The sequence below is a fragment of the Elgaria multicarinata genome, chromosome 7 (genome assembly GCF_023053635.1).
Source record: "Elgaria multicarinata webbii isolate HBS135686 ecotype San Diego chromosome 7, rElgMul1.1.pri, whole genome shotgun sequence".
In the NCBI taxonomy this organism is placed as follows: domain Eukaryota; kingdom Metazoa; phylum Chordata; class Lepidosauria; order Squamata; family Anguidae; genus Elgaria; species Elgaria multicarinata.
Window position 1 is genome coordinate 75,847,889 of NC_086177.1, and position 16,407 is coordinate 75,864,295.

At 44.5% G+C, this 16,407-nt stretch overlaps 1 protein-coding gene across 2 annotated transcripts in view; it reads right to left on the bottom strand.

The window, feature by feature from the left end:
- Positions 1-15,909, bottom strand: part of STAU2 (staufen double-stranded RNA binding protein 2) — a 174,897-nt gene extending 158,988 nt beyond the window's left edge. Inside the window, exons 1-4 of one of the 2 annotated variants that reach the window (XM_063130851.1) lie at positions 15,792-15,909; positions 7,647-7,851; positions 6,153-6,283; positions 5,178-5,341 (exon numbers count right to left, since the gene is read on the bottom strand). In XM_063130851.1, coding sequence (XP_062986921.1) covers positions 5,178-5,341; positions 6,153-6,283; positions 7,647-7,842 — 491 coding nt within the window. In that variant the 5' untranslated portion in view covers positions 7,843-7,851; positions 15,792-15,909. The remainder of the gene's footprint in view (positions 1-5,177; positions 5,342-6,152; positions 6,284-7,646; positions 7,852-15,791) is intronic. The other variant, XM_063130850.1, reaches the window with a different exon arrangement.
- Between the last annotated feature and the right edge of the window lie 498 nt (positions 15,910-16,407).

The following is a 16,407-nucleotide window of genomic DNA, read 5'->3' on the forward strand; positions in this document are numbered from 1 at the left end:
AACACCGTTTCCATTTTCTACTTTTGTAATCATAAAGTATTAGTGACCAAAAAGCAGCACTGACATTAAAATTTAGATCTAAATTTGACTACAAGAGTTTACAGAGGCTCTCATTCCCAAATCAGGAGTTTTGCCAACATATGATTATGTCTTGTACTGTCTTTGGCTGATGTTTAAAAAATTGTTTTTATATATAAGTTGTTTGTGTGTGTGTTATCTGTCTATATATTGTTATGCAAATACTTTTTGTACTTTGTGTAATATGTTTTAATGGTTTTAAATTTTTCTGACCTGCTCAGAGAGCTTCGGCTATATAATAAATGAAATGAAATGAAATTTTAATATAGATCAGTCTCAAACTCATTTTAACAAATCAAACAGAAAATAGCCAAACTTGTTGACATTTTAGTTGCTCTGAGTAAAGGTATTGCCCTACTGTGATCTTAATATTAACAGAAAGCTGATTTTTTTAAAGGTGGTTTTCTAACAACAATTGCACTAATTCTTGCTGTTTTGACAGAATATAAGTCAAGAGTCTGATTTGCTTTCAGAAACTTTCAGTGAAATTTAATATCCAACTAGTAGTTAGATTCACTGATTTTAATCTCATCAGGAAACATGGGTTCTACAGCCCTCTGCTGGTCAAAGAGTACAATATTACAGCCAACGGGAGACTTTGCATATAAAGAAAAGCCACAGATGAGAGCAGAAGATCTGTAACAAATTTCCAACGGCTAGGATTTTTTAAAGTGATATTAAGAGTGGGGGTCAAACCTGATGGCATATGTGGCACCAGAAGAGGGAATGCTTAACCCTTTCCCCACAGCTTTGTTTTTGCTATCTCTCGACCCTATGTTCTCCCATAGACAAGCAGTAATTTAAAAAAGGAAAGGGCTGTAGCTCAAAGGCAGAGCACATACTTTCCAACATGCATTCCTTTGCTGAGGGAACTATACTGGCTGCCTATTCGCTATTGGGCCAGGTTTAAGGTTCTTGTTTGTTGTTGTTTATTCGTTCAGTCGTTTCCGACTCTTCGTGACTTCATGGACCAGCCCACGCCAGAGCTTTCTGTCGGCCGTTGCCACCCCTAGCTCCCCCAAGGTCAAGTCTGTCACCTCCAGAATATCATCCATCCATCTTGCCCTTGGTCGGCCCCTCTTCCTTTTGCCTTCCACTTTCCCTAGCATCAGCCTCTTCTCCAGGGTATCCTGTCTTCTCATTATGTGGCCAAAGTACTTCAGTTTTGCCTTTAATACCATTCCCTCAAATGAGCAGTCTGGCTTTATTTCCTGGAGTATGGACTGGTTTGATCTTCTTGCAGTCCAAGGCACTCTCAAAATTTTCCTCCAACACCACAGTTCAAAAGCATCTATCTTCCTTCGCTCAGCTTTCCTTAGGGTCCAGCTCTCGCAGCCATAGGTTACTACGGGGAATACCATTGCTTTAACTATGCAGACCTTTGTTGTCAGTGTGGTGTCTCTGCTCTTAACTATTTTATCAAGATTTGTCATTGCTCTCCTCCCAAGAAGTAAACGTCTTCTGATTTCCTATCTGCAGTCAGCGTCTGCAGTAATCTTTGCGCCCAGAAATACGAAGTCTGTCACTGCCTCCACATTTTCTCCCTCTATTTGCCAGTTATCAATCAAGCTGGTTGCCATAATCTTGGTTTTTTTGAGGTTTAACTGCAACCCAGCTTTTGCACTTTCTTCTTTCACTTTTGTCACAAGGCTCCTCAGCTCCTCCTCGCTTTCAGCCATCAAAGTGGTGTAAACAACTTGGGACCAGGATACCTAAGGGAGTGCCTTCTCCCCTATCAACCCACCTGGTCACTGAAGACATGCTCCTGGCAGGGCCAGTGCCAGGCTTTTTTGCGCCCTAGGCAAGGTGAGCTGCTTTCACCCCCACACACACTGTATCCCCCCCACCCCAGGTAGGCGGAGATAAGTTACCTGTCCCTCGCCTGAAGTCCTCCTGGCTTGGCGGGATGCTGCGGTGGGGTGGGCGGGCAGCTCCAATTCCATCCGTTCGCCCCCCCCCCCCAGCGTCCCGGCTTGTCTTTGGCTGGGTGCCGGGATCACAGCTAAAGGCGGGGCGGGGGGGCAGCATGGGTTTCAAGGGCTTGTGGGTCCAGGGGAGGGGGGCTCCCCGGATATACTGAGGCACACCATGCAACAAACCCTCCCCCCCCCTTTGGTTTCTTTGCAATGCACGCCGTCGCGCGGTCTCCCCCAAACGGCCCAGCTGCTTTGGGGTCCCTGGGGAAGTTGGCCGGGCAGGAAACCCAGCGTGGGACGGCTGAACCAAACTGCCTTCGCGACTGGGAGTGGGGGGCGGCGGCAAGGCTGGCCTGGGATGAGCAGCGAGGCCCCAGCTTGGATGGCAGGCACTTCCGAGGGACCCACGCCCAAGGGAAGGAGGCGGGTGGCGGCAGCCATCCCCCCCCCATCGGCTACCTTGTCTCCAACGTGCTCCGGACGCCCTTGCGCACCTCCCCCCTGGGACCGGCCAGACGCCCGCCCAGAAACTCCCCTGCAGGGACACGGTGTGCCAAGACCTGGGGCCCAGGCGGGGTGGGCGCGGGATGGCCGCTGCCGCCGCCGCCCCGTGGGCCACGCTGGCTCCGGGCCCAGCCCCGCTCGCTTTCCCACTCCCCCAGATGCGCGCGCCAGATGTCAGAACGTGGAGCCGCCCGTCCCCGCCCCCCAGTGTCCCGGGTTGGCTTCGGCTGTTGGGCTGGCGCCCAGCTGAAGCCAAACCAGGGACGCTGGGGAGCAGGGAGGAAGGCTGGGAGGGCGACTTCCGGGGGCGCTTACCTTGGTGCTCTAGGTGGCCGCCTAACTGGCCTCTATGGAAGCATCGGCCCTGGCTCCTGGTGGTTCCACATAGACCCATCCTCCGATTGGAGTCCATCAGGGGAAGAGCCCTCAGCGTGGTAGCCCCCCTCCTATGGAATTCCCTGCTTTTGGAGATCAGGCAGGCGCCAACTTTGTATTCCTTTCTGCGCCTCCTGAAAATGTTGCTGTTCCAGGAAGCCTTCCCTTGATGACCAGCCAGTTTGCTTCTTTTAAAAATCTATTTTAATGTGTTTTATTGTTTTTATTTTATTTTATCTTGAACACCACTCTGAAATTTTGAATGGGGAGCAGTATATAAATATTATAAATAAATAAAATAAATAATACTTTATATAAGGGGAGGGCGACAGACAGACAGACAGACACACACACACACACCCCCGGTCCCACTGGCAAATTTATGGCAGTGATGACAAAAATTGCAGCAAGTTTACAGTTAACAAGGAGCTCCCCAGACACCTTGTTTTCAGTGTGAAATTGCCACAATATTTGATGCTTTCTGTGGGATGGTGCTATGTAAATAAATAATAATAATAATAGCAGGATATGCCCCCTCCATGGTTATGGGGGGGAGCAATGTGGTCCTTTGAACTGCAGAAGTTCCCCACCCCTGTTTTACATCATCATACCATCATCTTTTTATTAGGATGCCGCCTTTCCACAAAGTTGTGCCCAAAGTGGCTCACAACATAATGAATGAACAACAGAGGTCAAACAGCAATAAATATAAAAATATTCAAAAAATACAATAGAAAAAAATTACAAAACAAAAATAACAATGTTGGAAGATAAATATATAGTACCAATAAAACAGTACAACTAAACTAAACTAATCCAACAACTGAGCACTAAACAGAAGAGAGGATAAAACACAGAACAAAAATATTAACAAATATAAATAAATCTCCGTTCCACCTTAGGGTTCTCCACAATTAGCCTACAACCACAAGTTGGCAGTTCACACCTCTCCCTTGTGGCAACCTTCCTCTCTCCTCTCATAGTTCCTTCCTTATCTCTTTCCTGGGGAGGCAAAGACTGCCAGTCCTTCTGCAAGCCCCGTATACCTACAAAGTTTTGGCACTACTTATAGCCTCTCTAGGCCAAGAACCACTTCCAGCACTGGTCTTCAGGCAGCAGGTTTTTTCAGGCTCCAAGGTGAGGGGTGGGGTGAGGCACGTGGAAACACATGAGGACCCCATTTAATTATTATTATATATATATTTATTATTATATTTCTTTGTATCCCATCTTTTGCCCAATACTGGGCCTCAAGGTGGTCTTACAAAGTTTAAAACATACATTTTAAAACATAGGAAAAGAAATGTAATTTTTTTAAAAAAAAAATACACAACAAAATTATAAGTCATTAACATAGATGGAGGACCAAATTACTCTCCAAAGGCCTGCTGGAACAAACAAGTTTTAGCCTGCTTCCAAAAGCCCATCATGGAGGGAGCCAGTCTAGCTTCCCCAGGAAGAGAGTTCCAGAGCACTGGAGCAGCCACCAAGAAGGCCCTCTCCCATGTTCCTACCAAGCACGCCTGTGAAGATGGTGGGACTGAAAGGAGGGCCTCTCCAGAAGATCTTAAAGCACGGGCAGGCCCATAAGGGTGAATACAGTCTTTCAAATAACCTGGACCCGAGCCATATAGAGCTTTATAGGTCATAACCAGCACTTTGAATTGTGCCCGGAAACAGACTGGAAGCCAGTGGAGCTGTTTTAATTTAATTTAATTTAATTTAATTAATACACACATTTAATTCCCCAGTGTTTCCAGTTAAAAGGATCTTAAGAAGCAGGCCTTGGAAAAACCTGTTCCTGAGAACTCGGAGAGCTGTTGCCATTCAGAATTGACAATAAATGGTCTAGACGGGCCAATGTTCTAGCTCAGTAGAAGGCAGGCTTCATTCATAACAAGTTTGTACAACATACCGATATATTATGAATTAATGCAGCTGGTCATTCTGGCTTTGTAAATATATATATTTTTAATCAATCAAGGTAGTTTTTTAATAGCATTCAAACAAAGCCAACTGTGAAGCAATTCAAAGGTCCACAGAATTCAAAGTTACTTTTTTATTTAAGCAAGCTATGAGTTGTGCTAACATGGCTGTCTTTGTAATACACATTTTCCAAGCTACAACGAATACAAGGAGCTTACAGGGATGGCTGAGATGCAAGAGAAATCCTGGTTTAGTGTTATGAGAAGAAGTTTCGGCAAGCTTTGGGCTCATGCGCTCCTCACTCTCTCCTCCACAGCTAAAACGATGCTAGACACACTGAACTCATTCATGAATATTGAGAGAAGTTGGAACCATGACTTGCCTGGATTGTTATTAACGTTGTTTTGGGGTGGTCTCGGTGCTGGTTTGGGGAGAGTAGTTTCACTCAGAGCTTTGCCAGCAGCAGAGTGGTGAGCCTTTTTAATACTGCTTCCTTCGGCTTCCCACGTCTGAGCTCCAAGGGTCAGCTGCACCATGAACACCTTCAAAGACATAATGGACAGGTAAAGAAGGGCAAAGGCAGTGAGAACACCCCCTGTGAAAGATGTCATCTACAAAACAACTGCATTCCTTGGGTTGTCCTGGAACTCCCAATTCACACATCTGGGGCATGCCTGCACAACATTCATAGTCTGGGGTCAGGTGCAACCATGCAGTGAACAGGGCATGGGTGCTGTTGAACCTCTTTCTGTCTGAAAGCCGAATTCTATTTCAGAGAAGCAGCAGCCTTGTGGTAGGCGGGGCCAAAGGCAGAAGGGCCGGAGCCAGAAATACCAATGTATTTTTGCTTAAAGCTCTTACTGCCAGTTAACTGAGCCTTTTAGAATGGGGGAAACTGCACAAAAGCAGGACAACCACCAAATGATTACAAAGGGTACAGCACCATGTACATTGATCGTGCTATATAAATAAATAATAATAATAATAAATGCCGGCTGTGAGGTGGAGGGGAGTCGGAGCTCTGATTCCCAGCTCTGAGGTTGGAGCGCTGTATTCGCCCTTGGATCTGTTATTCTAAGTTATCCTATGGCTAGGGACAGCAGGATCGTTCCCATATTTTCTCTTCCCTTCCTTATTTTCTCTGTCTTTCTCTTTCACAGTAGAGAAAAAGAAACAGAGCACAATGTCTGCTAAAAGGAAGGACTGGGATTTAAGTCAGCTTTACATAAAGTAAAGGTGAAATATATATTTACGGTCAATTCAAAGGTTCCATAACTGCAGAGATGTTATACTCAGCAAGGAATAATCTGTTAACCTATATAATCTATATACCCTGAAACAACGTCATGTTACCTTGGCATGAGCAGGTCCTCGTTCATTCAGAAGCTTATATAGAGGTTGAATTCTATTGAAACGGGCTAACTCATTTACCAGACACATTGGAGTTTTCTCTTTGGGGTTTGCCATGTTATCTTGCAATGGAACTGTAAATAAAAATATGATGAGCTTTTTTTGTAGAAACATTCTTTAGTACTTTGAAGACTTTGTAACATTAAAAAAAAGATATAAAATATTCTGGCTAAAACTTATCTTCTTTTTTAAAAAAATATCTCAGCCACTAAATTGGAAAAAGAACTCCATTCTGATAATGACATGCTACAGAGTGAAAACCTTGTATGTATTTAATTTTATTTCAACCATACGCAATTCAAGATATATATGTTTTAGCAATTCTTTAATACGTAATGTAATTTATCCTCTCTAACTTTTAGGAATTATAATACTTCTAAAAACTAGAACTCTGTGTGCTTCTCTCTTTGGAGTTAGCTATAATTTCTTGAACTACTGTTTATGTTTACTATTTTTCTAGTTCTAGCATTTCCTCTATTCTAACCATTTGTTTTATCTCTCCGCTCCCTAAACCTTAGAATTCTTGCCTGGCATAGAATTTGCCAATATTTATTTCTCCTGCAATTTCTTTTTCCTCCTCGTACTCGTCATGCTCATTCCCAACCCAAAATTTCACAGCAGGTTTACTTTTGGGGCCAATGTTTGGGTGTATAAGGACAGGAACTACATTTTATTTGCAGAGCTACAAAAGAAATAACACTTACTGCCAAAAAAAAAAAAAAGTCTGAGACATTTTGTACTAGGTTAGGAAATGCACTTGGATCACTTGCTGCAGTTTTAAACAGTAAAAGTACAGTCATACTGGAAGAGGTGAGTGGTTCTCAGTGCTTTTAATACTGTCGACAAAGCCTCTTCAGAAGCTAAACTCAAGAAACATAGCTAAGATCAACAAAAGCATCAGTGATTCCTGCCAGCCTCCAAACTCAGAGGTTGATGGGAATCCTATCCTATGCAGAGGAGGTGATCTTTGCCTCCGTACTCCCTTCATTCTGTATTTCAGCTAGACGGGCATTTTTGCCCGTCTAGCTGAGCCATCAGGAAAAGGGAGGGAAGAAGGCTGGGGAGGCCATAGGATTCCTCATACAACAGCGTTCCACCCACAGGAACACAGGAAACTTGGACTCTTGAGTCCAAGGTCAGAGCAGTGTCTCCAACCTCTGATTGAAATCCAAACTAACCTATGCCACCCACCTCCAGTCGTTGTCTAGGAACCATAGGATTGCTCTCTTACAGCATGGCTGGCTAGGGAATGCTGGGAGTTGTAGGCCTTTTTTCTGTCTAAACATGCATAGGATTGGGTCTTAAATTGTGTTAACAGGGTGGCAGCTGTTTTTGAGTACTTCTCTCACTTTGTGCTCTTTGTGAAGCGCTTATTCCAAAAGCCCTGACGTTGATAACATAACAAGAAAATGTCACTTAGACCAGACATCTCCTTACCCTGTGGGTTACTAGAAGGCACAGAATCCACCAGACCAGTTGCAGAATTATTGCAATCGACAGTTGATTCTGGAATAGATCCATTCACTGGAGGCTGAAGAACCGTTGAACTTGTTGTTACTGATGGGGTTAGTATTGCTGGGTGCAGGGTAGGTCCAGAGTGGGTTGGTGTAGTCTGCATTTTAACTTGTGCCATTGATTTTTACTGAAAGAGGGGGGAAACACACCAATATATTTTGCACACCCTTCCATCCCTAAAGAAAACTATACATATGATCAGCAGGGCAATTCTATGCTTCAAAAAAGGTTGTACACTATATTCCATGGGTCAGCAATGTGGTGCTCATGGGCACCAATGCACACTCAGGCACTTTTCTTGGTGCCCACCATGGTGCTTTAACCCTCCCACTTTTTTTAATTAACACATTTTCTTACCAGCAGTTGGAATTGTTGTGAAATAGATGCTGAAAACTGTGAATTCAAAGGAGTTGTTTAGTACTTTGGGGCTCAGACTCCACCTCTCCCTTGTACTCTGTCTTTTGAGCAGGTCACATGTCCTTTGCCATGGCTTCCATGGCTTCCATTCCAGGGCAGTTTCTCAAAGTGTCAAATGTGGCCCCCATCCTTCGTACATTTAGCTCCAATACTTTACATCAGCAGACTCTTGAGAAAGCCTTCCCTAAGGGACCTGCTTGGTGGCTGTGCACAGGTTTAGAACTTACTTCCTCTACAGGTCTGACAAAGCCTGAGCTTCAGCATATTTCGGGAGAAATGCAAAAAGTTTGCATTGAAATAAACATTTGATTGCCAGAATGTCTAGGAGATTCTTTTAATGGTTTGATAAATGGCAGATGTGTTTGTTAACACATGACTTATAACAACCCTATGAGGTACGTCACTGTTATTTCCTTCTAATAAGCAGAAAGTGTTGTCTGTCTGTTGTCAATCTATTTTCACTAAAAGGCTCTGGAAACATTCATCCGATTTACATCAACGAAGTATTGTTTAAAAGCCCAGTCCATGTAGGCAATATTTAAAGTGCTTGAGGTACAGAGGTGCTTGGCTTTGGGCTAAGACACTGGCAGCCACAAGGCCATGATATCTTTGCCTGCTCAGCCAATGGCATAAAAACAGGCTCCCAGAAAGAGAGGTAAGAGGTCAAGGAGGAGGTTATGCAGAACAAAAATGCAATCTATCTTACTGATGCATCCTTTCCTAGTTCAACAAACAGAAAACCAAGGCTGAGAGATAGTGGCTTTCAACAACCTCGCTCACACACATTGCAACTGTTTAAAACCTCATATTAACCAGATGCTTACACCACAACATTTTGTCAACATATGTGTTCCACATTCCTCACTAATTCTCATGTAATTCTCACTGTCTTCGCTAATTCTTATGTACTGGTATTTATTCTACCATATCAACTTCAAACAACTTGGGTTTTTTTTAAAAAAAAAAAGATGACCAGATGCAAAATGTTTGTTTTTTTTGTAATTAATCTTTTCAGACAAACAGATGAGCAATGTTAAAGCGCTCTTAACATTTAATCCAGAAAAACTAAAACTGGACTAGACGCCACAACCAATTGTTTTGGCCGATGAATTCAAATCAATATGTTAAATTCCTTCAGCCTCCTTACCCCCTTCACCTTCCTGTCTCCTGGAAGCTCTTCCTAGCCCACAAACATGCCCTCAAAATCACCACTGGCCTGTGTGTACTTTTTAACTAGCCAAAAAGACAACTTTTCCTTCACTCACAGAAGCTGAATTACAAACATTCTGATAAATTTGTTCCTTTAGCAATTGGGAATACAGCTATAGTGCCTTACAAGGTTTTTTTTTGTTCAATGCTCCAGAGTCTGTCTAAATGTGGAACAGTATAAAAATATTTAAATAAAATAAAAAATAAAGTACCGCCCACTTTTGGTTCCAAATTAAATTGTCAGCACAGAACTGCAGTGCTTCCTGTAGTGGGTTGTTGTTGTTTTTTGGTAAGGAATTAAATATTTAGTTAAGACACAACTGAAAAGCGATTACAGTGCTAAACCCCCCAATAATGACAAATGCCTCAGTAGATAACATTTACTGAATTGAATGTTCTTAGCAAGTGAGCCAAGCACAAGGCTTTGACTAAAATGTAAATGCTGACGTCTACACTCCAGAATCCTTTAACTTGGCTCAAATTACTAGCAACAGCTTCTGGGATAACACACCAAGTGGAATGGAACAGTTTACATAGAGCTGACGTATTGTCATGGCTACATGTGTGAGCTAGAAAATCCCTGGTCCAATTCTTGGCTCAGACATGTACTCACTAAATCCTATGCATGCTTAAACAGAAAAAAACCCTGAAATTCCCAGCATGCCATAAATTGTATTACTTATTTCTGTCTAAATATACATAGGATTGGACCTTAAGTGGTCTTTGGCATATCAGTGTCTTGTGGCATGCCAGTGTCTCTTCAGTCTCACACCACACCAACAATATAGGGATCAACAATAATGTTCTACCTTACAAGGCTGTTGGAAGAATTTCTGAGATAAGACATGCAACATGCTTTGAAGATTACAATCCTAAACATACTTATCCAGGAATAACTCCCATTTAACTCAATAGGACTTACTTCCAAGTAGACATGCACAGGATTGCATGGCAAAGCCAGTGAGATAAAGCACTTAGGTTCCCTGACTAGAAAGATCTGGGTTTAATTCTACACTCAAGACATGAAGTTCATTGAGTGACCTTGGGTCTGTCACCATTCATCAGCTTGACTCACATCTCAGGGTTGCTGTGACAATATAGTCAATGGAGGGATTGTGTACACAGCCCTGAGCTCCTTGGAGAAAGGGCAGAATATAAATATAATAAGTTTTGGTTATTAAATAAACAACCCAAGTGCAACAAAACATGGTTATGAAGGGGGGGATCATGAATGGGGGATGGGCGGGGGAAGGGCATGTTTTACATGTTACAGTAATTTATAGCTGGTGCAATCTTCAGCCAATCAAGAATTCAAAAAATTCCTCTTTAAGTAATAAGCCTCGTGATTAATTACACATTACATAAAGATTGAACTAAAGAAGACTAACAGGGCAATCCTAAGCATGTCTACTCAAGAGATAAGCCCTTAAGTTCAATGGGACTTTACTCACAGGTAAGTGTGCATATTGTAGCTCTAGAAACAGATGCCTCATCTACACCAAGCAGGATATTGCACTATGAAAGTGGTACATAATTGTCAGGAGCCACACTATGACTTTATAGTGGTATTGAAGTACACTGACAACTGTTGGGGGCCATTGACACCATATACCGCTTTCATACTGCTATATCCTGCTTGGTGTGGCTCCTGCCTTTTATATACCACTTTCATAGTGCAATATCCTGCTTGGTGTAGATTAGGCCAGAGAGTATGTAAAATCAACATTTCTATTCTCAGCACTTGAGAGAGAGCATCTAGATGGATTGAGAAGATCAGTATAGCTTTCACTAGGTGTTGCAGCATCTAAGCCAAAAGAGAGAGAGAGAGAGGGAGAGAGAGAGAGAGAGAGAGAGAGAGAGAGACACCCCTCTAGTGACAGCAAGCAAGATGCAAGTTTTCTGCTAAGCAGTGAAGCTGGCAATGGAGTGCAATAACCAGAGTTCGCCAGCCAAATGGAAACGGACAGGTATCTGTATTTTCGTAAGTCATAGAATCATAGAATAGCAGAGTTGGAAGGGGTCTACAAGGCCATCAAGTCCAACCCCCTGCTCAATGTAGGAATCCACCCTAAAGCATCCCTGACAGATGCTTGTCCAGCTGCCTCTTGAAGGCCTCTAGTGTGGGAGAGCCCACAACCTCACCAGGTAACTGATTCCATTGTCGTACTGCTCTAATGGTCAGGAAGTTTTTCCTGATGTCCAGCTGGAATCTGGCTTTCTTTAACTTGAGCCCGTTATTCCGTGTCCTGCGCTCTGGAAGGATCGAGAAGAGATCCTGGCCCTCCTCTGTGTGACAACCTTTTAAGTATTTGAAGAGTGCTATCATGTCTCCCTTCAATCTTCTCTTCTCCAGGCTAAACATGCCCAGTTCTTTCAGTCTCTCTTCATAGGGCTTTGTTTCCAGACCCCTGATCATCCTGGTTGCCCTCCTCTGAACACGCTCCAGCTTGTCTGCGTCCTTCTTGAATTGTGGAGCCCAGAACTGGACGCAATACTCTAGATGAGGCCTAACTAGGGGCAAATAGAGAGGAACCAGTACCTCACGTGATTTGGAAGCTATACTTCTATTAATGCAGCCTCAAATAGGCCCCATTTGCCTTTCTTGCAGCCATATCGCACTGTTGGCTCATATTTAGCTTGCGATCTACAACAATTCCAAGATCCTTCTCGTTTGTAGTATTGCTGAGCCAAGTATCCCCCATCTTGTAACTATGCATTTGGTTTCTATTTCCTAAATGTAGAACTTGGCATTTATCTCTATTAAATTTCATTCTGTTGTTTTCAGCCCAGCACTCCAGCCTATCAAGATCACTTTGAAGTTTGTTTCTGTCTTCCAGGGTATTAGCTATCCCACCCAATTTGGTGTCATCTGCAAATTTGATCAGAGTTCCCTGCACCTCCTCGTCCAAATCATTAATAAAAATGTTGAAGAGCACTGGGCCCAGGACTGAGCCCTGCGGTACCCCACTTGTTGCCTCTCCCCAGTTTGAGAAGGTTCCATTGAGAAGTACTCTTTGAGTCCGATTCTGTAGCCAACTGTAAATCCACCTAATAGTTGTTCCATCTAGCCCACTTTTAACTAGTTTGTTAATCAGAATATCATGGGGTACTTTGTCAAAAGCTTTGCTGAAGTCAAGATATATGACGTCCACAGCATTCCCACAGTCCACAAGGGAGGTTACCCCATCAAAAAATGAGATCAAATTAGTCTGACAGGACTTGTTCCTGACAAATCCATGTTGATTTCAAGGTGTTTACAGAATGACTTCTTTATAATCTGCTCCAGAATTTTCCCAGGGATGGATGTCAGACTGACTGGTCTGTAGTTCCCAGGTTCCTCCTTTTTGCCCTTTTTGAAGATAGGGACAACGTTAGCCCTCCTCGTCGTCCGGCACCTCACCCATCTTCCATGATTTTGCAAAGATAATAGACAAAGGTTCTGAGAGTTCTTCTGCTAGCTCCTTCATTACTCTAGGATGCAGTTCATCGGTCCCTGGAGATTTGAACTCATTCAAGGAAATTAGGTGTTCTTTGACCATTTGTTTATCAATCTCAAACTGCAATCCTGCCCCCTCAACTTCTGCTTCACTTTCTCCAGGGGGGGTCATAGACCCGCTTTTGGGAGAAGACTGAGGCAAAGTAGGAATTGAGCACTTCAGCCTTTTCTTTGTCATCTGTTATCAATTTGCCATCCTCATTAAGCAGTTGAATCACCATTTCTTTCCTCTGTCTTTTACTGCTCACGTATCTGAAGAAAGCCTTTTTATTTCTTTCAGCATCCCTCGCTAATCTCAGCTAATTCTCAGTTTTAGCCTTCCTGACACCATTTTGGCACTTCTGTGCCACCTGTCTGTACTCTTCTTTTGTAGCCTGGCCTTCCTTCGACTTCCTATATGTATCTTTTTTTTGTTTTCAGGTCATCTCTAAGCTTTTTGTGGAGCCACATTGGTTTCCTCTGTTGTCTTCTATCTTTTCTCCTTGTTGGAATTGTTTGTAACTGTGCCTTTAAAATTTCCTTTTTTAAATACTCCCACCCATCCTGCACTCCTTTTCTCATTAGGCTCACTTGCCATGGGACCTTACTTATCATAGTTCTGAGTTTATTAAAATCAGCTTTCCTAAAATCCAAAGTACGTGTATGGCTACACTCAACTTTTGTCTCCTTCATAATCAAGAATTCAAGTACGACGTGGTCACTTTCCCCCAGAGTTCCTGTAACTGCCACTTTATCCACTAAGTCATCCCTATTGGTCAATATCAAATCAAGGATTGCCGATCCTCTAGTTCCTTCCTCCACTTTCTGTAGGAGAAAGTTATCATATCACCCACACATGACAGGAATTACTTGGAAGGGACGCTTTTGGCAGTATTTGTCTCCCAACAGATAACAGGGTAATTGAAGTCCACCATCACTACTACAATGGATAACATACAAACAGCCCTGTTGGATCAGACCAAAGGCCTATCTAACTCAGCATTGTGTTCCCACAGTGGCTAACCAGAAGCCTAACAGAATCCCACAAGCAGGACATGAGCACAACAGCACTCATGTTCTTCAGCAACTGCACTTCAAAGGGAAACTGCCTCTACTACTAGAGGCAATTCTTCAGCCATCATGACTAGTAGCTATTGATAACATCCTTCATGAACTTCCCTTGTCCTCTTTTAAAGCTATCCAAACTGACAACCATAACTACATTTTGTGGAAGTGAATTCCATAGTTTAACTATGTGCTGTGTGAAATACTAATACCGTTTGTCCATTGTTATATTCCGCATTCAGCTTCATTAGATGATCCTGCGTTTTACTATTATGAGACAGAGGGTTTATCTACACCAAGCAAGATATTCCACTATGAAAGTGGTATGAAAGCAGTATATAAAAGGCAGGAGCCACACTTCTGCTTTATAGCAGTATTGAAGTGCACTGCAGGATCTACACTACTGCTTTATAGGGGTACTGAAATGCACTGACAACTGGTGTGGCCCATGACACAACTACACCAAGCAGGATATAACACCATGAAAGTGGTATGAAAGCAGTATATGGTATGTGTCAATGGGCCCCAACAGTTGTCAGTGCATTTCAATACCACTGTAAAGCAATAGTGTGGCTCCTGCATTTTATATACCACTTTCATACCACTTTCATAGTGGAATATCCTGCTTGGTGTAGATGAGCCCAGAGAAACTACTCCCTAGATGACCCTGGGTTTCAGTATTATGAGAGAAAATTCTCCCTATCCACTTTCTCCACACTACGCAGTTATATACACTTCTATCATGCCCACTCCCCTTCATGTTTTTCTAAGCAAAACGGCCCCAAGCATTGAAACCTTTCTCTCATAAGGGAGTTGCTCCTTTTCTGCTTTCCCCCCCACTCTACAATATTCTTTTTGAGGTGAAGTGACCAGATCTGTACACAGTATTCAAAGTGTCGTCACAGCATAACAGTATTATAATACGGGTAGTTTTATTTTTTCATTCCTTTCCTAGTTATCCTAATTGTCCTTTAGTTTGGGTTGCTGTTTTATTGTGTGTGTGTGTTTTACAGAAGACTGCTTCACATTTTCATGTAGCTATCCACCGCAACCCAGTTCCCGGTCAGTTACCACCAGCTCAGACCCTATCAGCATACATGTGAAGTTAGGATTTTTTGTCACAATGTGCATCACTTTACAGTTGCACACATTGAACAACATTTGCATTTTAATGCCCACTCCCCCAATCTGAAGAAATTCTTTTGGAATTCTTCACAATCACTTTTCGTTTGAACCAGCCTGAGTGTCATCCGCAAACTTGGCCACCTCCAGATCATTTATGAGCAAGTTAATAAGCACTGATTCCAATACAGATTATTTGGCAGGGAGGGAGGGGGGGCACTGTTTACATCCCTCCATTGCAAGAACTCTCCATTTATTCCTCTTCGTTGGGGCGGGCAGTATCCAAGATACATCAATTCCACAGAAACGGAGACTGCTATGCTTCACTGTTCCTGAACGGTCTTTGATTTTATTTTAAATTTAAATAGCTGTGTGCTTCTCCCAAGGTGGGCTGACTTGGCTCCTGATGAGGTCAACGCCACACTCCCTATCCCATCCCCGTCACGACCGACGAAAGTCGTTTCTTGGGTTAGACGGGGGGGCTCAGCAACTCTTTCCTGTGGCTTCGCTCGACCAGCGCTTCTCAGTCCCCTTCTAGCCTACTTTCTGCTGCTGCCGGGACAGCAGGAGGAGGAGGAGGAGGGAGGGAGGGAGGAAGGGATGAAGGTGAGGGAGGCGGCTTCTCTCCCTTCCATGCTGGCGGTAGCAGCAGCTCCTGCTTCTGCCTAAGCCTGGCGCTCGCGCCGGCGCCACGGTTGGTGCGGCGGCTCCTGGCCTCCCCCGGCCCCTCCCGGTGCCCCAGCGAGGCCCGTCCGGGCGCCCCCCGCGGCCTCGTTTACCTGGTTCCCAGGGACACTTTGGAGACGCCTCCAACATCGGCAAACCCTAAAGAGAACTGACCCCGCTGCGCCTCGGCCGCCGCCGCCGCCGCCGCCACCGGCCCCAACCAACCGCTTCGCCACCCCCCGCTGGCCGGGTGCGACCCCAGGCCCGCAGCCGCCGCGGCCCGCTCTTCGGCCCCTGCCCCAAGGCCACGACCGAGATCTGCTGGGCCCATCCCGCTCCCCGCCCGCCCCGGCAGAGGCCTCCCCGCGCGGAACCCGCGCCGCTGCTGCCCCCCCTCTTCTGGCAGCACGAATGGCCCCGTCCGCATCGCCTTCCCTTGCGCTTCCCGAGCGGTGGAAGGCATTCCGCGCCCTCTCGCGGCGGCTCCAGGCAGCGCAGGGCTCTGCGCCGAAGAAGCGCCGCCTGTCCGCCGGCTTTGTGGCCCCGGGATGGAGAAAACAGGGTTGGGCGGCAGCGAGAGCCAGAGAGGGGGAAAGTTTAGGGCATACTGCAGCCATGGACGCAGTGGAGGCTGGTGGCTCCGATGCCAGTGGCGCGGGGAATCCGCTCTGGGTTTCAAGTCAGAACTCTAAAAGATTGGTGCATTTGGGGGTGGGGTTCAGCACCTCG